We start from the raw sequence: 24,869 nt of genomic DNA on the forward strand, positions 1-24,869 counted from the left end.
TTAAGGTGTATTGGTGAATGTTTTAGTTTAAGTGTTGTTTCTTAATCTATCAATGATACGTTCTATCATTGATAGACCTGAAATATGTTTAGTAAATACTTTAGTTTAATGTGCATATTTTATTTGGGATGTTGCTTATGTTCTACGAGTGATATGCTCTTGTTAGTGATTGATAGATTTGGAGGATGTTGAACTTGTTTCTTTGACATGCTAAACTTTGTGTTTTGTTGCTTAGGGATATGGTCTACCAGTGATATGTTCGTATCGATGATAGACTTGAGGGATGTTTAGTTTGTTTGCATTGAGACGTTAGTAGATGCTTTAGCTCAATGCGCATTTTTCTATATGTTGTTGCTTATGGTCTATCAGTGATATATTTCTATTATTGATAGACCTTGAGGATGTTTGGTTTGTTTGGGGTAAGATGTGTTGGTGGATGTTTTAGTTTAAGTGTCATTTTTTAATCTATCAATGATATGTTCTATCATTGATAGACCTGTAATATGTTTAGTAAATACTTTAGTTTAATGTGAAATCATATTTTGTGTGTTATTGTTTAGAGTCTATTAGCGATATGTTTCTGTCACTAATAGACTTGGAAGATGTTTAGATTGTTTTCATCATAATATATATTTATAAACTCTAATTCGACATTATCATTTTAGGTTGTTCAAGAAAAAAATGAAAATGATGGAAATAGCAAAGGATGTTAAAAATGTTAGGCCGAAGAGACAACTTAACCGATCAAAGAAAATGTTGGAGAATGCAAAAGACTATAATATTGCAAGAGACTGATTTATTTGTCCCTAGTTTTGATTTGCAACTCTCTCATTGAGTAAATGGATATTGTATTATTAGTTTTGCGGATATTTCATGATAGAAAAGATCAATGATAGACTTCATATTTTATTTGGTTTTGTTCAATTGATATAGAAATGTGTTGGACCACAGGTTGAATATTGTAAATTGACTGGTTTTCAATGGATGTTGAAGTTTATTAATGCAGACCATAATGATGAAAAAGATTTCACAGTGGCGTTACCTCTTCATATTTAGTTGATTTTATCATATTAATATAGAAAAATGTTCGATCACTGGTTGAATAATCATTGCAAGTCATAAGCTTTTGTGTTCCCACTAAGAAATTAGTATTATACATGTTGAACAATTGCAATTTAATATTAATTGGTGCATTTTATTGAGAAAAAGTTTTGTTCATATACATGTTGAAGTCTATCATTGATAGAAGCTATCAACGATAAACTTCTTAGTAAAGTTTATAACCGATAGAAACTATAAATTAAACTTCATTATGACATTATTTCATATTACTACTTTACAATAAAGTAACTACTGCTAACAAAAAAAAAAAAATGTTCTCTATCTCCAAGCAGAATGATTCTCATCAACAACGTAATGTCACATCGTTTTGTCACCAACGGGACGACAATTACTACATTTTGATGATTTTTCTTTTCATTAATCAACTTTTTTTTTTGTTTTCGTTGTCCTTATGCTTGACGCTCGTAAAATAGAGGTAGTATTACACTCATAACATTGATTAATCATAATTCTGAACCGTTGCAAGATATATATATATATATATACAATTTATCATCCTAGTGTTACACTCATAACATTATAGAAGACAGAGTCTATCACTGATTGACTAATATTAGTGGATGACCTAGGATACGAGTCTATTATTGATAGACTACTATTAGTGATGGACTAGGATACAAATCTATCACTGATAGACTACTATCAGTGATGGACTAGGATACATATCTATTATTGATATACTACTATCAGCGATAACTTAGGATATTAGTGATGGTCTAGGATAGGGTTTAATATCAGTGATGATCTAGGATACGAGTCTATCATTGATAGACTACTATAATGATGGACTAAGATAAGAGTCTATCATTAATAGATTAATATCACTTGTGGACTAGGATAAGAGTCTATCATTGATAGACTACTATTAGTGATGGACTAGGATACGAGTCTATCATTGATAGACTACTATCATGATAACTTAGGATATTAGTGTTACACTAAGATACAGGTCTAACAATGATAGACTAACATCACTATGCTCATATTAACTAATCCAACTAATAGTCTATCAGTGATAACTTGTATCCATCAATATTTTTAGGAAAAAAAATCTCAATTTCTTTTAACCTAAAATTGTAGAAGTGATAGAAAAATTCTTAATATGCTCAATTTCCATGAATCCTCAAACTGATGAAGTACAATACAAGTGAAATTAAACACATTTTTAAATATAAAAATATTGGTAAAATCAATTGAATTGAACAAAATCAAGTGATGAAATTAAATTAAATTGTAAAAATTGGATGAAGTAAAATTTTAGGGAAGAATCACATCTAAAAAAATATCAAAGTGAGATGGAAGAAAATCGTGAAGAGAAGAAATGATCTTAAAATAGGAGAAAATCACAAAGAAGATGGAGAAGAAACAATGGTAAAGATGGAGAAGGGAGAAAAAGACGGTGAATATGGAGAATTGAGAAAACGACGATAAAGATGAAAAATGGAGAAAATCGTGGAAAATGAGAGAAAATTGTTGAGAAAGAGAAAATTATGGAGATTTCTTTTAAAACAAGGGTAATTTTGGAATAGTTTAAAAAAGAAACAAAATTTGCTATATTTATAAATTGTTTAAGAAATTGCTATATACTTGATATTTTATGCCAAAAAGGTTATTCATTGTAAAATCTCTCGAAATAAATATTAAAGTAATTTGGACCATGTGTAATATATAGGCCCATTTAAGACATACATGAAATTTATTAGAAATTTGGACATTTTAGGTAATATCATATAGCAATTTAGATCATCTTAATTAAAGACTTTTTTTTCAAATGTTTTTGACAAATTTGCAATATCCTTGCTGTTGATGTTTAAAAAATTAATCAAATAACAATAACATAGTAACCATATGTCAATCACATAACTATTAAATGGCTATTAGAAGGAAACCAAATAACCTTTTCAAAAGGCAAACTAGAAGTAATCATGTGAAAATCAAAAGATAATTAAGTGATTATCACTCCAGACTAACTAAAATTGAAAAAAAAAACAATAGAAGATAATCAAACAAGAATCAAAAGGTAACCATAATCAAACAAGAATCAAATGACCTGTTTCATAAAACTAACTAAAATTGAAAGTGAAAATTGTGGAAGACAATCAAATCGCTATTTCACAAAGCTAATATACCTGGAAAAAAAATGTAGAAGATAGTGACAATTAAACAATCAAATAGTTAAAAAAAAAATGAGAGCATTTTTTACCTTTTTACTTCAAGCCCATTAACAAATTTGAGCGTTGAACTCTCTTTTTTTTTTTCTAATGATGCAATTGCCCCTACGTACAAGGGTATAAGTGGGAAAAAAACTATTCACTCTTCTGTTGAAATCATGAGTAGAAATTATAACTACACCCAAGATTTTAGACATTTTTCATCACTAGCATAATTTCCCAAATAATAATCTATCCATCCAGCCCACAATTTAAAAGGTTTAGTGAAGAAAATCTATACAAAATTAGCCTCTATATCACCTTTTTTTTTCTGTGCAGTTGGAAACCGAAAAATGCCTTTTATACAACAAAACTTTGTTTAACTAAATAAAAATGTAATACGATCTATGGCTGACATTGAACTTAAAACAAACATTTGGCTCCAATCCCAACTGTATTGCTTCGGAAATTATTGTCTCAATTTTGCGACAGTGAAAGCAATGCAGATTCGATTAAGCTTCCCAGCTTCTCTCTCAACCTGGAAACAGTGTTCTTCAAAATTGTAGGCATTAATTCCTCCATGTCAACAGATTCATCATTCTCTACAGTGTTAAGGAGCTCCCTTTCCAAATATGTTCGAAGACTAGCCTCTGCCACATTAACAAGACGGACGGTGTACATAAATTTTGTCACCATAAATGCAGCAAGAATAGGTTGATCAGCCTTTACAAGCTCTGATATGAAGATGGGGAGCGCAATCTTCTTGAAAATTACCAACTCTTTCCTATTGACATTACTTACTCTCCTTTTCTGTTTGAGGCCTGTTAATTGGTCATCTTGAAAGCGGCGTGAAAAGTTTCCGACCAGATAACAGATATAGGAGAAAGTGTTATCATAAGAAGCACTGGTTAAAATGGTTGATACAATTCCAGAGGAGAATATAAGCAATAAAAATTCGAGGTCTCCACCCATTTCATCTGAGATTCCATCTTGTTTCAATTTGCTTTCAACCGCATTCAGACTGTGCAATCTTAATGCTTCATAAGGCAACAAAGCCACCAATTTCAAAGCCAATAAACGATCTTTGTCGTCCAGAATGTGGCTCAAGGTTTTGGCATCGTCTTCATCAAGCAACGCTCCACAAGATTTCGACAATGATTCATCAACCAATCGCAGCACATCCTTAGGCCGAGAAAGTGAAATGAGCTTTTTGAAAATTTCAGTCCAACAAACATGTAGAGGGTGAGGTGTAGGGGCAGGGGCAGTCTCACTTGCTTTACTCTCTGCCGGTTCCATTTCTTGAAAACTTTCCCACCCTTCATCCCAACCATCCACACTCCAGTCATTTCCTCCAATGGCTACTGCTGCAGAAGCTTCAGTTTCATCTCTCTCAATCAGGAAAAGTCCTTCCAATTCTGCCAAAATAGCCAGTAAACTATCCACATGGACATCTGTCGTTGCAACTGCACATAATTCCATGAAGCAAGAAACTGTAGTCTCAATGCTCAAAAGGTTAGCAGATGTGACTTCTAAGTTGGGTGAGATTGTCGCTGCAAGCTGAGTAGACTTCAGGGCAACTAAAGTACTTGTAAACCTGCTAGATGTATCTTTGTCGTCTAATGTTGTTGGAACATTTGTTAAGTCACTCTCTTTAGTTGTATACTGGACCTGGTCCCAACTTTCCCAAGGTAAAACATTATATTGTATATCGGACAAGAGACCTTTGATATTTCTACCTGTGATATACTGCATGAGCTCCAATACGTAGACACGGACAGAACTTGGTAATTGCAGATTATCAGAGAACTCCGCCATTCTTTCCCAAACTTTGCCTCTGGTACTTCTTAAATTCTCCAGATCACCTTCTAATCTACTAAGTGAGCATAATAGATTATGCAAATTCTGGTGCTCATGGAAGTAATTAACCAAGTCGAGTAGAACAGGCTCCAATATTTTCAGGTATAGACAAGATATATCCTGGATACAAATCTCAGTTTCAGACAACAAAGCAGCGGAATATAGTGACACTGACTCAGACAACACCTGTTCTACTGCTCCAAAACTGCAGCGTGAGAAAACCATTGCTCGGCAGAAAACATAAGCTTCAAAAGCTGAATCGTCTCGTAAACCATATGTAGCATAGCTTACAATGGTGTTCCAACCCTCACTTGGTGAGACACTATCCTCTGTAACCAATCTAATAAAAACCTTTAGACAACACTTTAAACATTCAGGGTTAAACTTCAAAATTTCACCTTTGGTTTCAATTTTTCTCATTTCGTCCAGCAATCTAACATAAAAGTTCAAAAGGATGATGAGGCACTCCTGCCATGCCGAGCTATCCGGTATATCTCCATAGTTACTATATAGGGGTAAAATTACAGTGAAATACTGCTTCATAACATCCAAAGCATCTGAATGAGACAAGAATATGAGATAAGTAGAGCTCAAGTCATAACTGTGCTCAAGTTGACTAACAAAAGCCTGAAAATCCTCAGGGCTTCTGTTCTTGAAATCAATGCTTATTCTAGTCTCCAAGGTCGTTAATAGTTTCAAGAGGTAGTGCTTATAGATGTCCTGGGAACGTATGAGACCTTCCACCGCTGGATCAGAATAGATAGCAGCAAAGGTCTCCACCAATTGTGCTAAAACTTCTATATTACTATCATCAATATGCAAGTAGATTTCACTGCTAAAGTGCTCAAAATTCAACCCACTTAATCCAGCAATATTTTTGAAGTTGAGATTCTTGATGTTGGCGACTCGTCTGCATTCTTGCTCAACAATATTGTAGAAATGAGCCAGACCCAAGCTGAAGGCATATACTTCTTCGTGTTGTGCCTTTCGTGGTAACCATCCACCTTTTTCCAGCTTCAAGTAGCAGTCAGAAAGCAAACCATATATACAGTGTAGCCGCAACTTATCAGTCCCATCAATAGATGGGTACACAACTGTGGAAATAGTTTCAATGGTTTCTGCAGCACAATTAATAATCTCCTCTCTATGTTCTGAGATATCAACCATAATATCCTCATTGTTCCAAACCTCTGAAACAAGGATAGAACTTAGATATTTCAGTAGCACCTGCAAGAAAAAATATTTTTCAACGTTAAAGTCAGATGATTCTCTTTTGTACTTGCGCTTTAAAATAAAGCTAGCAAACCTGAATACCTCAGTGCGATTCATGCCATAGGTGTTGGCTAAATTCAGAATATCCTTCAAAATATGTTTCTTCTCCAAATTTACTGATTCAATTAAGGATTGAACAACACTTTCAATGTAATAACGGTCTCCAGATAAAAAGCGTGATGTTTCAACACCAGGAATAATATTCTCCAACGTTCTAGAATGATCAGCTACGCGTTTTTTTTCTTCTAGCTTCAGTTTCCATTCCCGCCAAAATGTTGATTCCACTTCATTACTTTTTCTACTTTGATCTGAGAACAAGAAAAGTATGAAAGAAGTTCTCATCACATTTCAAATAAATAAAAGGGAGGATTTTAAAAAGTAAAAATAATAAACCATCAAAATAATATAAAAAGCAAAGCAAATCACCAGAGTTAAAAGTGTTTTTTTCTTTAAACTTTTCAAGAAGCAGCTGCCTCCTTTGGGATGAACTATCGCATTCAACTCCAGAGTCGTGGACCAAACAATATGTCATTCCCACAGTCATTATGCTACTGGCTTTTTGGTAATCTTCCCTCGTCCTTAACTGCTCTTCAAAAACTTCAACCCCATTAAAGGCATCCACGAGATTCAACAATAGTATACAGCCAGTCAAGTCTCCCTCCTTGGTAGGACATTCAATAACTGATTTTGCAAGAGAGGTGATCAAGCTGTCTTTAGGAACGAACCCATTCCTAGCTAACCATGACAAACTAGTAACAATAGCTTGTGTTTTCAAACTTGAGTATTCTGTTCCTGTACCCAGTTTCTTAATTTCTGCCCTCTTACTCAATTCAAGCAACCAAGGGAGTTGCAAGTAAGCAAATGACAAAATTTTTCCATTCTCTCTCAGAAAGGTATCTAATTTAGTCCTATTTTCAACAGGTAGCTCTTTTGCAACAGAAAGTAGACAATTCAATGTACCATCTAGAATAGATTCTTGATCACCAACTAATTCAAAGCAATTTTTGGATTCACCAATATTTTGAATACTAGTTCCTTGAAGTGAGGAAAGCAAAGAACTCTGTACTGGAGGGCTTGAACAATCTGTTCCAGCCATCATCATTAATTTCGAGCATTGCCCTTGCATATCAAGTTCTTTCCATGCATGGAGGAGTTCAGAAATTGACTCCTCATCGCAATGGCTCAAAGCAAAACCTAGGAGGTGCTTTCGAGAATTTATATCCATATTCTCAAGGGAAGGACCTCTTGCTATTGCAGCACACAAATCCCAAACGGAACCATGCCCTTTCTTTGTTAAACCAAGGCAGAGATCAAATGCCAATTGCAGATCACCAGCAACTGCAGCTTCTCTAGCCGTAGCTTCTTCAATTGCTGATATCTCTGTTGGAGAGCTCAATCCAAGAAGCTTGCCAACCTGAATGAGTTCATCAACATGCATATAAGCTCCAGATTGACTTGAAATTGCCATTTTTATTATCTCCATTGGATCTTTTATTTGTCTGAATTGCACGGGCAGAAGAGTCACTCCAAGGCTTGGTAGTAATTCTGTCAGAGCATCAATAATATCAACCTCTGCTTTGACATGTCGACTGCTCGGAAATATGTTGAGACACTCCTTTGCCTTCCAGACCTGCAAAAAGATTTACAGAGCCTATCATTCAACTAGTATGCACTACTTCACATAATTATCCAGCATTTTGAAAAATTAGACACAAATGGAAATTCTGAAGACCAAATTAAAAAGTCTAGGCTATACATAATAACTGATTCAGTGAAATCATGAAAACTTACTTCTGGACCATTAAGACTTGAAGCAGAGAAAAAATATTCTCTAGCAGCTTGAATGACAAGGTTTTCAGCCTTCTCCGCTGCCAAAGAGACAGAGCTTGTACCCTTTAAGTAGTTTCTCGCAAGCAAAAATTTCCCAGCTTTTAGCAATCCACGGCAAAATTCTATCAGCATGTACTCCAGGTCCAGAAAGGGAAATGCCTTCTCCCTCAGGCACAGCATGTCACGCCACATAGTCGCCCAATCATTGTCAGATCGACTGGATTGTCGTCGAACAAACTTCGAGAGTATAAGGCGCATAATTTGTTTTACACCTTTACCATCATCATGAGCTTCTATGAAAAAATGCATTGGCTTCGGCACCTGAAATGTTAGAAAGTAATTGGATATTGTTCAATTAAACATTCAGAGGAAAAAATTAAATGGTAAAGAGTTGCAATTTAATAATACTAATCTCAACTGATCATGTGAAGTCTATCAACCTGGTAAAATGACAAAAGTCGTCCTGCTTCAACGTGGCCTTCTGCCAGCTTGAGTCTTCTTTTCAGATTGTCAGAGGATTTGATGTCTGAAGAGTTTTTCAGCACAAACCAATTGAGATGAAATCAACGATTACCAAAGAAAACAAGGCAATTATAAGGAACACCGAAGGTTGACACACCATTTTTTAACAAAAGTACAAAGACTAAATCACATCTAAAGCTAAAGAAGAAATAGTAAGACCAAAACAAAGCAAGTAGTACAAAACCCTTCACTATATGAGAACAAATACAAAAGAGACTCAAAACAGAATAACTAGATAAGCCCTGATCCGCAAGGCAAGCAGTTGGCAGAATGAAAAGCTTGGTGCCCTCCAAATAAGCACTACGCTTGAAAGTAGTAGCCTTCAAAATCCTTACATGATGTGCACCAAAACTCCAATTTCTGTTGGCAACCTGAAAGCTTGATAATTGCTGAAAGAACTTCAAATTGGAACTGGCAGCTGGCCTACTTCTCAAGCCCAAGTAGCTGAAGCTCCTTTCAAACAGACCACGGTAGAATGCCTTCCAAAAGCCTTTGAGATTCAATACCCTTCGATCATGACCAACTCAGAGGATTATCTTTCAAACCACATGGAAAAGAAACCTCTTGATCTGCCATTTGCTCCTTCCAACAAACTGGGAATTCCGCCAACCAAGAATGATTTCACAATTCTCCAAGAAAGAATACAAAAGCTAGGCGATGTCATTTTGTTATCCTCTTCAGGATCTTCCGCTGGTGGGTAACTTTTTGAGTTACACTCTACCTTCTCCCTTCATGCGAAAGTAATATCAAAGGCTTCAACTATTGATCTCAAGTGCAGGGGAATGTCCTCTTTTTGAATGGAGGAGAAACATGCTTCAAAGTTTGCAAATATTGTGCTATCATCTGCTGAAATAAATTAACTAAACCCACACTGAACCACTCAACTTCTAAGGGCTCCTTTGGAGCTCTTCTTCTCAAAATAATTGAATTCTTCATATCATCCGAATCAGAATTGTGTGACTTGGTGCTTGAGGTGATAGAAGAATGTCATGGGACTAATGGCAAGTTTTTTTTTAAACGGAGACAGGCCTCCTTATTAATGATAATATATGAGACTTAAGCTCAAAGTCCAATAGTATTGTACTAAGAGGAAAAGAACTGGGGGAGAATACAATAGGCACAAAAAGAAGACAACCTAAACAAACAAAGTCAAACAGAAAAGTAACAAGCAGAAAAGGCCTTTACAAGGCGAAACATGCGATAGAAATCTAAATACAAAGCAAAACTTTACAACTCTCAAAAGAGGAGTCCATTCGAATATAATAACTTGCACACTGAAGTCTTCAATATGATAGGAGAAAGAGAAGCAGCTGGCCACCTCAAAACTGTTCTTATCAGTGCCATCCAGAACCCAGAGGAACTCGAATAAATCTTCCAAAACAAGCAGAGACTGATTCCAAAAGAACTCCCCTTTGGCAAGCCATAAAAACAAAGTCCAAAGCACAAAAAAAATATCAAGCAGGTTACCACAAACAGTAAGGCTTAAACTCGTCCTCCCATGCAAGAGAAATCTGGGAAAGGCAGCAACGGTCCAACAATTGGAGGGACTACAATGGACGTTTGAAGGATCATACTAGAATAAGACAGCAATCTAAGTCAAAGGATTGCTTGTGCACTTTCTTTGTCACGAAAGAATGATCGGTTATAAGATTTATAGGAACAAGGAATAACCATGGATCAAGTTTCAATCCAAACGTTTCGAGGAAGGAGTATGTCAGAAAAGGCACCACTTGGAGCGTCACGAACTTGCATTCCACCTAGGGCCAAAAGTAACTAAAAAAGTGATTAGCCCCAACAAATGACGTGAAAATGGCTGATTTTAGTTTGTTTTTTGGACATGAAAACAAGGGTCTTTCTTTATTCCGTATTGACTTTAGATGATTCAATATTTCGCAAGGTTGGGGAAAAGGGCAAGTAGCAGGGTTTTTAAAAAATTGGGTCGCACTAGAATAGGACATTAAGATTTGTTTCTAGAGGCTCAAAATGTCTTTGCTCCACAATCTCGGTTCTCTTATCAAATTGCTCCATTTCCTCGCTACTAATGCTGAAAGGAGAGTCGAAAGAGGACTCCCCCTTTTTTAGAGGGATGGAGAGGGGTTTTCGGGGAGCCCCTTAAGAATTTCATCTTCGAGTTGGGTAAAGAAAACTCAGAATACTTAAACTACATAGGATGGGAGGAATTAGAACCTGACTTTGTAGAATGGGTTGGAGCTTGCAATTGGGTACAACTAACTTCCAATAAATCTGGATCAGTCTCTAAAACTCCTTGAAACTGGAATGAACTAATGGATGAGCAAAAACATGGTTTGCCACTAACAAGTCTAGAGCTTGATCTTCAAGAATCTAGACGCTTAAAGATCACTTAACCGTGATCTTCCTTAATTTTTTCCTTTGAGTGAAATACTTCACAAAGGGCTTGAGACAATGTGGGAAGACCTTTGAAGATTTCTTTCTTTTCAGTTTTAATCTTAACCCCAATCTAGCTAATGAGTGAAAGACAAGAGAGAAGAAAGAACCTGAAGATGAAGCTTGGCCTGAGGAAATTGGAAAGGCTCTGGAGTACCCGATGGGGAGGGGACCAAACGCTTTGATGGCACAAAAGGTTGCTGCTGGTCATTCGAAGAAGTTTGAGCGCCATGCATGTGACTTTTTGCCTTTGGGCCTTCCTTTAATGAGTTATCAATCGAATTAATCTTGGAGTGATTAATTTGAATATTTAATGGCAAGGTGACTTTTGGGTTCTCATTGGGCAATGCAAAAGTCTTGGCCACAATTTTCTCTCTCCTTAGTGATTGCAACTCTTTGACTTCTTCAGACAATTTCCCTCCAAAATTTCCCTCCAAAATTGAAGTTCTCTTTCAAATTTACTTCAGCGAAATTAGGATTCCAACTGGATGAGGAAGAACCCCCGACTGAAAAATCTTGCACAGAGCTACTAATAAGGTCAGCAAAAGGGTTTCTTGAGAAGCTTGGCATTGAGATGGACGAAGTGACAAAATCCCATTTTGGATTTAAGACATTCAAATCTAAACCTTCATCTTTCAAAACTTTATTAATTCTTGCTAAGTCAATCGACTTCAAGAAATCCTTGATAAAGGGCATTTTGAACGACGGAAGGTTCTTCCATAACTTCTGTATCACTAAAATTAAGATAGAAATTTCCACGAGATTCTGATGGGACCCGTTTTGGTGTTAAGTAGGAAATATTTATTAATAGGAATTGCTACGGACGATTACAAATTAAATGAATATAAACTGAATTGAGAAGATCTCAATTCATTAACAGAACCTCCTCTTCGTATCCTATCTTGCAAAGATGAACAAATGACTCTTCTCACTCCAAATCCTAACCACCTCTCCCCCCTAGCCGAGACTACTATTTATACTAACATTGCCGAAGAACTTGCCGGAAAGGAGAAGAGTGGATAGAGCATACTTACCTTTTGGGGAATAATGGCAAGTAGAATGCTTCTTTGTCAAAGATGAGACATTCTCATGCTGCTTCAATAGAATAGGGATTTCTGAGTCAGGTACTTCAATTGCTTCAGCCAATATATTCAATCTTAATGACGCTTGTTTAAGCATTCCTAAAAATGGCTTCTAATGTTGTTGCACTGGCCACACAACACATTAAGCATGCAGCCCGAATTGGATCTTAACTTTGAAAATCTTGCAGCCCCAAATTCGCCTTGTCCATTATTTAGGAAGAAGTGATTTATTGATCCACTCAGAAGTTCTGAAAGTTGATCGATAAACCAAGAAAGATGCGACTTAGATAAATGGAGGACTTCGCTAGCTTTCACATCTTCCACGTGAAAGCAATCAACGAGACTAATGTCCAAAGTACAAAATGATCCCATCAAAACAAAACCTAAGAATCAACGATGCACCCAGGCATCGCAACTAGGTTGATACACCTTGGCACCCTAATCATATCCCATGAAAACTAACAAATAGACAATAATACAATCAAAGGCCAAAACACAGTCCAAACAGTTTCCAACTAATACAAAGTGATGCATCAAAACCAATAGAGGACTTAAACAAAAGCTGAAACAGAACGAAGGACTCAAAACAATCACAAAGCCAAGCTGAATCTGAAAGGCAGAGAAATGGTGTATGCAGAAGGCAGCAGACTACAGATCATGGTTGGTGATGGCTTACAAATATCGACTGATATCTTGAACGGAATATTCTGCAAACGCCTTGAATAGTGAGCACCATAAGGAAGAATTCAGTTGTGCTGTCTCAAAACGAGAAAATCAAGGAGTCATGGAACAATCTTTGATTGCTTTCAAACCATAAATCATTAAGCAGTGTTATTCCATAGAAGTTATGTTGGCATTTTAAGCTTTGGCCTCAAAAGAACCTGCAAAACATTATTCCTAAATTTTTTTCCAAACACCTAACTAATGTTAAAGCAAGCAAAAAGCTTCAGCCAACAATTTCCACCATACCAACAGTAAAAAAAGGGGTGTTGTAAATCACAATATTGGATATGACAGGGGTGCCAATGGGGTGTGAACCTAGTTGAGAAACCTGGGTTCACCTTCTGCTTTGCTAGATTTGTAACTTGTACCTTAAGACCGTTTCTTTTCATAATCCAATGAGTGTTTCCTTTTTTAAAAAAAGTTCTTAAGAAAACTCTAGCAAAGGGTACACGTATTAGGAGATAGGCAGCAAGAAGGCAATTTATTTTTCATAACTGAGAAACAATTAACAAACCCAAATAACATGATCCACATTGTTATATTAACCCTAGAAGGGCTCTTGTATTTCCATAAAGCTTTCCATACGTCGTTTCACCTTTCATCACTTCTATCACTTAGATCTTCCCTTCATCCCACATGGTTAAGATACCTCCTGATCTGCCTTTCGCTTCAACACAATACCATCCAACACCCTTTGAACTCCATAAGCTTTTGATGAAAGCTCTATCAAAACTATCCCTCTTTGTTTTTTGAATTAATATTAGGTCCCAATTTAGTTTCTTCAAGGATATGTAATGAACTAAGGTAGTTATTGGATGCCATTGTCCCACATTGGTTAGAATGGAACGACCCACATGGTCCTTTAGTGACTTGGCTCTCCCACCCCAATAGTTGGCATTTACGGTGTGGTTCTCTGAGGTGCTTAAATACCTAACAGAATCTTTTAAGTGTCAATCTTTTTGTCTTTATCACCAAGTCCTCTTGTATTTCATGAGACTATCTTCATTGAGAACAAGCCACTGCCTTGACAAATTTCACAATCACTGCTTGTCCCCCACTAACACTCTTGGTTGGTCATCCAAGAGTGATTTCACAATCGTCCAAGATAGAATGCTGAGGGGATGTCATTCTTGCTGAGGGGAGGGAATGAAAAACCTTCAACTTTATTCACTACAGGAGCTTCCTCTGTTCTCATCAATAATCTCTCCCCATGCTTAGAACTTTTTCAATTTGCAAGTTTCCCATGAAGCTTCCAACAGGTTTGGTGAGTAAGTCAGGGTTTATTGTAATGGTCACACAAGACTCGAGGCATTTCATGTGCCTTGTTGGAGCGAGAAGAGGCCTTCATGGCTGTTTGTTCCATCACCAAAGTAAAACTTTCTACTAAATCAATAGGTTTTTTTCCCATCATAACATTCTGGCGACTTCCTTCCCTGCAAACTTTAGAAAAAACGTCATTAATAGATGGACGAGTTTTTTCCCAGGCATTCTTCCTCTAACCTCATCAAATTTAACATTGAGGCCAGCAAGGAATTTGTAAATATGACCATCTTCCACATTTCTCGTAATGCTTTTGATCATTTGTAAACTTCCATTTGTATGAATCAAAGAGATCTAGATGTTGCCAAATCTTTTTTAGGGAGTGAAAGTATTGGGTCATCCTCAACGTATTTTTCTCCTAATTTAAGATTCAGCTCAAATACTTATGATTGGTTGCCCAAATCAGAGTACATCTATAACGTCCAGAGTTTAGGGGGTGACATGAATGAACCGAAATCACATCAAAATGAGAGGGATCTTGAGGACATGAAAGTATGGTTAAGAAAGTTTTTAAAAAATCAAACGTCACTATATGTACCAAGAAGGTGCATCTTCATTTTCGACGACTCAATCATAGGAACTTCAAAGTTGAGCATGCTTAGCTTGGAGCAATTCTATGTTGCATGATATCCTGAAAAATTTTCTAGGATGCATGTGAGTGAGGACAAAGCAGGCTGGAAGGATTCATGTTGGTTTGTAGAGATAACTTTCACTCTCATAAGTTTTCAAGACAAGCAAAAATGACGTTGCTAGGTTGCAAAGATAGCAAGGGAATACTCGGGCCGTCAGTTGCCAAATCCTAGTTCAAATCCTAGGCATGAGGTGTTGCAGATGGTATCAGAGAGAAACCTCTCCTAGTAGGATACGGTTCGATGACGAACCAAATGAAGGTTGTTTAAGAGAGGAACATGAATAAACTAAAATCACATCCAAATGAGAGGGATTATAATGATATGAAAGTATGGTTAAGAAAGGCTTAAAAGAATTGAAAGTCACTACCTACACCAACAAGATGAACCATCCTTTTCGATTGTTCAATCATAGGAACACCAAGTTAAGCGTGCTTAGCTTGGGGCAATTTTATGTTGGATGACCTCCTGGGAATTTTCCTAAGATGCATGTGAGTGAGAATAAAGCATACTGAAAGGACCTGTGTTGGTTTGTGGAGGCAGCTTCCATTCTAATAAGCCTTCAAGGCAAGCAAGAATGAAGTTGCCAAGTTGTAGGGACGTAGGGGAATGTCGAGGCCGTCAATTGCGAATCCAAGTTCTGAATCCTGCGTCTAGGGAATTACAACATCCATATCACTATCCCACAATTCCTTAGCCATAGAGTAGCACATACAATTACAGTTGTAGTTATTTGGACGGTAGAGCCATTGGAGTGAATCTGGTTGTCGAAAACTTTAGCAACAGTTGTTTTGGTTTCTGACATGACCAAAAGAAACAAAGATCCACAAATAGAGAAAAATCCATATCTAAAATCCCACCTAACAAACCCAAAAGGCAGCAATAAAGCAACGATGAACGGTTGCAAGCGGCTCAGACACGGACGATCGAAAATGGGCAAGCAAATCGACATTTGACGAGATGCGAAAACCCATAAAACAACAATGAGATGTGAGCCATCGAAAGGGGAACACACGTGAAGAAGATCAATAGATAACCCCAGTGATTTAAAAAGCCCACTAAGGCGCTCAAGGCACCCACTTGGAGCTTATTTGTGAAGAAGCGAAGCGATTTCTGAAAAGCCTGGCCTAGGCGAGTGCCTCCCTTCAAGCGCGCCTAGGCTCAAGTCGCATTAGGCGTGGGCTTTTTCTATAACTAATGGGCTGGGCTTTAATTATAAAAAAAAATATTATTGTATAGGTTTTTTAAACCTATTACGTGAAAGTGAAGAAACGACCCTTCACCCTTCTCCCGAGCACGAATTTTCTTTTAACGAACAACTCTTCATCTACTTCCGTTCCTTTTCGCTTTTGCTTCAAAGAAACTCTATCGTCGGTGCCGACCTTCAACAAATCTCTTCGGCAAGGTAAGGTCCACCGACCACCCTTCTTCTTCTTCCCACAAAACGTCAAGATTTCTTCTTCTTCTTCCCACAAAACGTCAAGATTTCTTCTTCTTCAACAAATCAATTTGGTGCTGCCATTACTCTGTTTTTTGGTGCAAAAACAGAGGAAAAGAGAAGATAAGGAAGCTTCCCAAAATCACCGGCCACCCTTCTTCTTCTTCACACAAAACGGCAAGGTTTCTTCTTCTTCAACAAATACCTTGACATTTTTTTTCTTTTTAACACAAATAGCTTCTGTTTTTTTTTCTTTTTAACACAGCTGCTGTTTTTTCTTAAAAAAAAAAACTAAAACAGCAGATTTAAATAACTTCTTTCTTTTTTTCTTTTTAACACAGATGCTGTTTTTTCTTTTAAAAGAAACTAAAACAGCAGATTTAAATAGCTGCTGTTTTTTCTTATAAAATATTGATCTGTTTTTTCTTTTTTTGGTTAATTTTAAAAAATAATTTGTGAATAATTATTTTGATAACTTAGATCATAGATGGCTGACGAAAGTTCGAGAAAAGATCCAACATGGAAATATGGTCAATTGCAAAGTGACCAAGATATAAATATGTTTGTTGGTGGATTTTGTTTAAAATTAGCAAAAGGAGGGGTATATAGAATGAAACAACACCTCGTTGGTGGTTATAGAAATGTCACCGCCTGTACAAAATGTTTGGATCATGTGAAGGAAGAAATTAAAGAGTACATGTCCAAGAAAAAAGATACTAAAGAACAAAGAAATCTGATTCTGGACATTGATGTAGAAGATTACGGTATCGAGGATGAAGATGAAGGAAGTGTTAGTGTAAACAACAGAGCAACACCAAGTGGCCCGAGCTTGAAAAAGCCAAGGCAAAAGGGTCCAATGGATGCATTTTTTACTCCCAACCCAAAAACAGTGGTTCAAAATAGAAAGGACAAAGGAAAACAAACTTCGTTGAATGCGACATACAAGAAGGAAATGAGAGAGCACACCATCCAAAGAATTGCTTGATGGTTTTATGATGCAGGAGTGCCTTAGTGCACTTTGAGCCTTTAAAAACTTATCATAACCCAAAAATGGAGAAGACACGATAACCCAAAAAACACAAGCACGCAGACAAATTCTTAGGAGATATTATTCTTAGGAGATATTATTCTTAGGAGATATTATTCTGGAGATATTATTTGATATTATTTGCTTAAGTGTATTTCTCTATGGTTATATATAGGCTTGTATCTCTATTAAGTAATGAATGAAATATAGATTGATTCCATAAAATCAACAATCATAACCCAAAAATGGAGAAGACACGATAACCCAAAAAACACAAGCACGCAGACAAGATATGTCTGGTAAACGTGGACGATCGATGGCAAACGATTGAAGATTAATTTATTGGCGGCGGTGAAGCACAAGCAACAACAAGCAAGTCAGCGGCGGTTTGGAGTTTATGAAGCCAGGAAGACAACAACGGTCTAATTTTAGGGTTAAAAGATTAGGGTTTTTAGTTTTTAGGGGTATAACCTGCTATGATACCATGCAAAAAAAGATGAAATTTTTCTATATTATTCATTTGGAAAGAAGGGTTTTCTTGAATAGGAATACCCATTACAAATAGAGAGAAATAAAAAATAAAGAAGGTATAATTTTGGCAATATAATACAATGAATACCCATCATAGGTTGACCTAGTGATAAAAGGGAGACAATCTCAATAACTAACTAAAAAGATATAGGTTCAATCAATGGTGATCACCTACCTAAGAATTAATTTTTTTACAAGTTTCCTTGACACTCAAATGTTGTAGGGTCAGTGAGTTGTCACGTGAGATTAGTCAAAGTGTGTGTAAGTTGGCCCGAATACTCACGAATATCAAAAAAGAAAAAATGAATACAGAAAAATATTAACAAGAAAGGAATAGCAAAATATTAACAAGAAAGGAAATAATCAACAAAGGTCATGTTCGTTCCCTTTAGACTTCAAAGTGGTGCTTTGGCCCAAGTGCAAAACAATAGACAAATATTTGGGAAACGGCCTATTCAAAGTTAGCCAAAAATGCTCCGTATGATGAAGAAAAGACTTGAGGTACTTGATGGAAATTTTATGTTATATTTTTGTTCAAGACGTAGGAGGTTGTTTTGGCCATACTTTGTTGAACAAGTTTATGATTGTTTCAATTTTCTTTCCTTTCTAAAACTCGAGGAAAAAATTTCTTTTTGGAGGGGTAGAATGATGTAAGAAGAATGGGGCTAATGGGGAGTTAATTTTCCTTTTACCCCCACTTATATTAAAACTCTATAAATACGAATCTTTCTCCTCATGTATGGACAACTATTGAATAATACTTTCTCTTCAAGAATTCTCCATGATTCGTAGTTTACATCACTCCTTAAGAAAAAAAATGAAATGAAATGAAACTAAAAATAAAAGGGAAAAGATCGGAAAGTAGGGAACTTAATTCGTTTTGTGAGATAATATTGGCATACCCTCACTTCTTTTTGTAATTACAGCTCCTTCACGATAGATATAAGCTAGGGCCTTTTCTTTTCCTCTTCACTCAGTCTTTTTGTATGCTATTTATTGTACTATTCAAACATTAAATGAAAATCACAAATTCTAACACAAAAAAGGAAAAAAGGACTAGCATAAAACTTGCATGATGGAATAAGAATATGACATCAATGAAGTTAAATCACCTTGCATTTGAGGTAGTTTTGACAAAATGTCTGCCATGGTACTCCATCTATCAGTCACAGTAGATAAATATATGCACTGCAACGCACAGTCAACAGCCTCGCCCTCATTTCTAAAAAACTCACTAGTTTCAAAGTCTCGACACCCTTCATCAACGACCAATAGGCATATCTCCAACTTATTCTCCGAAGCTAGTTCCTTCATCCATTTAACTAAAAATGACTCAGTCATATCAAGGTTTTCCAAAAAGTCAGATTCTTCCTGCTGACCTTTAGTAACTGAGGTCATATCAGCTGATCTTTTTCTCATGAATGGAACTGCTTTTTCAACTAACCTTCGTATTACACTTTCCTCATTTGTACCCTTCAGCATCAATTTAAATTTTTCATATGAAGACAACTGCTCCCATGAAACAAGATTAATGCAAATATTTTCATCGCTTCCTTCAGAATAAATTAGCTGATGCAAGTAACTGACATCCACATAAAATTCTTGTAATTCATGAATACCTTTTTGATTAGCATAGTCAAGCAAGCAGAGACAGTTGTCAAGCTGCCCACTCAAAGTATCAATGTCTCTAGCTCTTTTCATGAACCACATTGCAAGTTCACTAATTGAAGGCCAGATAAGTCCACGATATTTCTTGACAATGGGTTCAGTCTTAATCTGTGAACTAAGCTCATGATTTTCAGGTAATTTCATTATAAAGTTTAACATCTTTTGGCATTCAACCCAGTCCTCTTCTCTCACTGCAATGCTAGTAGGAGGAGACCTTCCAGGGAGAAGCTGCAAATAAGTCTGCACAGGAACTGTTTCAGGAATAGCAGATAAAATTTCTAACAAGAAAGGACTCATAGAATATGTGTGGCGCTTGAACAAGAGATTTAAGGCCCCAATTTTTCCATTTTTTGCAAGATTGATAGCAGCTTCCTTGATTGGCTTCATGCGGAAGCTGCTATATTCCTGCACAGAAAACCTGATGAAGTTGTGTTGTCAAACTGCTAGTCAAAATAAGTTATAAAAACAGCAAAGCTTCGTGAAGAACCCAACACAGGTATGCAACAGAAGTGAGTCATAAAATCTTATTCTGCTCAAAAGTACAACCGAGTTCAAATACTAATCATCCCTTCTTTCTCACAATAATCATGAAGCGTGAGAAAGGGACATATCATATCCATAAATCTATTACAGACATGCCATATCTACAAATGTAATAATTGGTCAGAGACATAGACACCCATTGTCAAAACCAGTGAATAATAAGGCTTGTCAACAGTCAGACATAGAATAATATTGAAATATTTCTGAAACTTAATACCTGCCCATATTTATGCCAAGATATGTTTCCAGTCTGTCCTTAAATTGCAATAACCGGAGTCTAGCCAGGCGGAAACTCCATATTTCATTGCTTTCAAGATCTTCTACGTCAAGAAACTGATAACGGTTAGTCAGTTTCAGCCCATAATCAAGCATTGCCTTTACGGTATCTTCTGTTGGTCCAACTTTTTCAATACATTCAGAAAGTACAAAAACCTGATCCTTTATCTTTGACAGATATGCATTCATTTCATTAGTTCCTTGATTAGAATGCAGCCACTGTGACTTCAGAATTTCATCTTTATCCAAGCCATAGGAATCAGAAAAGATCAAGGCATCTCGATACTTCTGATTTCTAATTAAGATACTGTACATTTCCAAAACAGATCTTTGTGTGAGTGATAGCAAGCTCCACTCCAACCGAGAGATGTCAAGATTATTAATTGACTCTTCCATCCTCTGATCCATGTCATGCAATTCACCATGATCCTTATATTTAGTTGGATCTGATATCCCTTTATTTTCTAAGCATTCTAAAAGAAAATTTTGGCCTTCTAACTGTTGTCCCCTTTCTACGATAGGCCTCGAATACATGGGACTGTCCTCTTGAACGTTTATGCCACTGAGGATGTCAATCATAACAACAAGACCACCTCTCCTTGCAACTGTAAGTATATGATCAGACCACCATGTAAAATCTAAAATGTCATAAAAAATCCTGTTTGTTTCATTTAATGTTTTATCCGTCGACTTAGATTTGTGTTTCCCTGGAAAAGAAAAGCTTGAAATGGTAAAGTGCTCCCTTTGTAGATTAAAAATGAACAGTTGTCCTGTCACATCTAGAGTGGCAATGAATTGTGCCTTAGGTGAAACTTGCAGCTTTGAATATGACGTCTGACCTTCATATCCTTTGGGTATAAAGTATAAACCGTCAAACTGGATAGAATATAGCAGCTCCAAATCAAATACCCCACTACGCCATAGAGTCAGATAACAGGAGCCTGGAAAAAAACGTTGAAAATAACTAAATTAATAAGCTGTCTGGCTATACTTAAATAAAACAATTTATAGAATGCACAAATACGCAGAATGTTCCACTTCATAGCAGGAAGATAAGTACATGGAATGTCAATAAATGCTAAAAATTCATAGCCACAATAGGAACTGAAAAGGGCCTTCAAAAAACCAAACTGTTAAGAGAGAGAGATGAAACTCTGACTGAGAAAATACTAACACTACATCAGGTAAACAAGGAAGTAAACGTTGAAGGCTGGCATAAGGAATTGATTGACAAGCAGTGGCACCATGGAAAAGACTAGACCCTTCAGGAGGTATAGGCAAAGAACTTATAAGGTCTTAAACTCTCACGTAAAGCAGACAATCTTATACCATGGACCAAACTATGGGTGTAAAAGTGGTAGCTTATATGTAAACTGATACTAAGTTTAACATATACAATCAGTTTAAAATGTAACCATAGAAAAACAAGAGGAAAGAAAGATAATTGGGAACTCTACCTCCACGGAAATTTTTTATGTTGTGGTTGGAAAAAAATGGTACAGCACAGGATTTTCTTTTTTTTTGAAACAGAAACAAGCCTCTTCATTGATATAATGAGTGAGACTAATGCTCAAAGTACAAGGGAATGAGTCAAAATACAACGAGATAAAAGATAACAAAAAGGATCATACCCGAAAACATCCAACCCAAGAGAACAAAACTATAACAAAGGGAGAAAAGTGTAAACCAACATCAACTTAATGATTTACTTTCCTAGAAGAAATTATCGAAAGAGTAGTGATTTGATTATATCTTATTATTTTCTTCCTCATAGTTCCATTATGGTGGCTTAGGAATCAAGCATAAATTTTCTTTTCAGTAGTTCAAGAATGTACGATATCATACCAGAGTTTCTACCAGAAGGAATGGAGGTGCTAAAACTACCAACGATGAGAAACAAAGAAAGTTCAGGAGAATAATCAAAGCAGAAAACTTTGTTTGGAAATTGGCTCTTTGTAGTCAATCCACTGTTTGTATGTGCAGAGAGAAAAGATATAGTTGGATCTTTACTGATCTCCATTTGCCTAATAGAACCATCTGATGCAACAATGATGAAGGTACACCTGAAAAATAGAAGTTGGACAGCTTACACGTTGATCAACAAATGAAACTAAGAAACCCAACTAAATACTACACAAACCAGAACTTCTTTGAAGCCAATCTTGGATAATTGCTTACAAGTAAGATCTTTGGGTATCAGAATTCTCCTTTGCAATCAGGCCGATTATAGGCAGAGAAACTTTTAATCGCTTCCCTGTAACTCTTGATATTTCTTCACCGTTTGATTTGATAAAATAAATTGTATCGGTATCATCAATGACTCCAAGAATATTGCAACTTTCGGACCAAGCTCCCATAGTGAATGAAGTAATACTGGTGTCTGATGCATGGGGCAAATGAAAATAATACTAGTTTTATTTTCAACTGCTTATTCAACTATCTGTTATACTGATAATAAAACGAATAAAAACTATTGTTCAATGTTACTAGAAAAGACCAAAAAAATATGAATTTAGGGGAAAGAAATCTTTGACATATTAATGGTTTGGATTTGGAAATAAGTTCTAAAGAATAAAGTAAGATGGGATATATTAAACACATCTGTGTAAATTTTTAAAATTCAATTGAAATATGGAAATAAAATGAATACAAACGAGAAATGAAAAAAAAAAACAAAAAAATAAGTAAGCATAATCCTGGACATCCGTGTTGAGTAATTGAAATCTCATTTTCCTGTCCTTTAGAAAGTAGATGACAGGACCAAATAGAATTTGACAATTTTTAAAGTAGTTACATGTCAAAGAAAAAATTTTCAAAAGAAAAACAATACCCAAAAAGATGCCAAATGGTTCTAAGTAGTCATCTTCCTTCCGCAATATCGTTATTAGGTTTCCAACAGCCACCGCCACACGTTCCCCATTCGGAGAAATAAATAATGATACCAATCTTCTTATTCTCTGCGTATGGTTATATCCAATCCATTTATCCTTGAGTCTACCTGCCACCGCACATATCAGAAGAAAGTTAAATAAATTCATAGAATGCCTCAAAAGAATGACATATCTAGAAACTCAGTCTTCACATAACAATGAAGAATCACTATCTTAAATCTAAGTGAATTGAAGATCCCAACCACTAATATACGCATCCTTCAACAATAAGTTTTAACTTCTATAGGTACCACACCAATGTCAGATACAATGAGGAACATCTTAATCAGTTCCAAAAATAATTCTTACTCATCTTAACTTGAATCGATCCCCAAAAGGCCACTAAGCTAATCACATACGTGAATTGGAATAATTACATCACAATAGAAAAGCAAAAGCTTTAAAATCCGATTTTGTTTTGTTCAAGATACCAATTCAGTTGAGAAACATGCCAATTTGTTAAATTAAAAAAATAATAATAAGTGGTCTGAAAGAGAAAAAATGCATAGAAATGAACATACCTCCAATGCGGAACAGAGAGAGGAGGCTCCCTTTAGCACCCTCGTTTGCCTAAAACGCAACACAAAGAAATTCAGAGAAACAAATGGAACGTTAAAGAATTAAGCTTGTGGACAGAGTTCAAGTAGAAGAAAGGAGTTGAGTAGAGACCTTGTGAGGAGGATAGTTGGAAGGGAACGGCCTCGAAGCGTGACGACGGGTTTCGTACAGTACTTTCTGGTGAAGCTCTTCCATGCCCAAATTTGAGTTTCTCCTCGTCTCCGAATCTGAGATGACCGAGACAATGAAGAGGAGAGAGATGGAGAGATGGAGAGATGGAGAGAGGGGCAGATGAACCAAATTGGGCCTCGAGAGAAAGAACAAGATAAACGAGCCTGGCCCTATTAAAGCCTAAATGGCGCATTCTTGATGTAGAAACGAGGAATAATGGTAGGAATAACAAAAACAAATTTTAATTATTAAAATCAAAATAATAAAAAATAAAAGGCATTTTTAAAAAAATATAACGAACCGATATAATATTTACAAGGGGCATTTTAAAAAATAAAAAAATAAAATAAAATATCTTCAAGTTATAGCAAAATTTTGGATTTTATCACTGATAATATTCTATCACTGTAGCATATCAATGACTATCAGTAATAGAATTTGTTATAGGTTGTAAATATTTTGTAAAATCGACTATTTTAAAAAATTCTCCTATTTACAATGTATAGAACAATTTTGAAAACAAAAAACACTCACAGACCCACAATGAAAAATACAAAAAATACCTCAGTCAACACGAGATTAATTGATCACACACACGCGCATGAGTAATCTTCTTCAGGGTCTGGAATAAAAAAAAATTTGTTTTAAAGTGATAAGTGTTTTGGGAGTATGTGTTTGAAGGATAGATCGCATTAAGGTTAGTAACGTGATGAGGACAGATTATGTTGAAGCTAGGCAACGTGATAAAGGAAGTTATGTTCGTTAATAATTAGGGGTTTTGATGTCATCGAAGAGTAGGCGTTGAGAGTTAGGA

The 24,869-nt window shown here is 36.0% G+C and overlaps 1 protein-coding gene across 1 annotated transcript; it reads right to left on the reverse strand.

Annotated features, from left to right (window-relative positions):
- Positions 1-3,438: 3,438 nt before the first annotated feature.
- Positions 3,439-24,213, reverse strand: LOC101209372 (MAG2-interacting protein 2). Its single transcript, XM_004142547.3, has 12 exons — positions 23,996-24,213; positions 23,848-23,896; positions 23,227-23,394; positions 22,575-22,776; positions 22,242-22,459; positions 20,338-21,337; positions 19,022-19,995; positions 8,672-8,757; positions 8,193-8,552; positions 6,828-8,031; positions 6,444-6,709; positions 3,439-6,356 (listed from the first exon to the last, which is right to left on the reverse strand). The coding sequence occupies exons 1-12, from the start codon at positions 24,077-24,079 to the stop codon at positions 3,750-3,752; spliced, it is 7,218 nt and encodes a 2,405-aa protein (XP_004142595.1). The 5' UTR covers positions 24,080-24,213; the 3' UTR covers positions 3,439-3,749.
- Between the last annotated feature and the right edge of the window lie 656 nt (positions 24,214-24,869).

Source organism: Cucumis sativus, chromosome 1 (assembly GCF_000004075.3).
Source record: "Cucumis sativus cultivar 9930 chromosome 1, Cucumber_9930_V3, whole genome shotgun sequence".
NCBI lineage: Eukaryota > Viridiplantae > Streptophyta > Magnoliopsida > Cucurbitales > Cucurbitaceae > Cucumis > Cucumis sativus.

Bases quoted from the DNA above. Each gene is read 5' to 3' on its own strand.
- LOC101209372 (XM_004142547.3), bottom strand. From the start codon at position 24,079: ATGGAAGAGCTTCACCAGAAAGTACTGTACGAAACCCGTCGTCACGCT. The intron at 19,996-20,337 runs GTATTAAGTTTC...CAACTTCATCAG, and splicing joins CTTGGCATAAATATGGGCAG to GTTTTCTGTGCAGGAATATA. The intron at 6,710-6,827 runs GTGATTTGCTTT...TCTTGTTCTCAG, and splicing joins AAAAAACACTTTTAACTCTG to ATCAAAGTAGAAAAAGTAAT.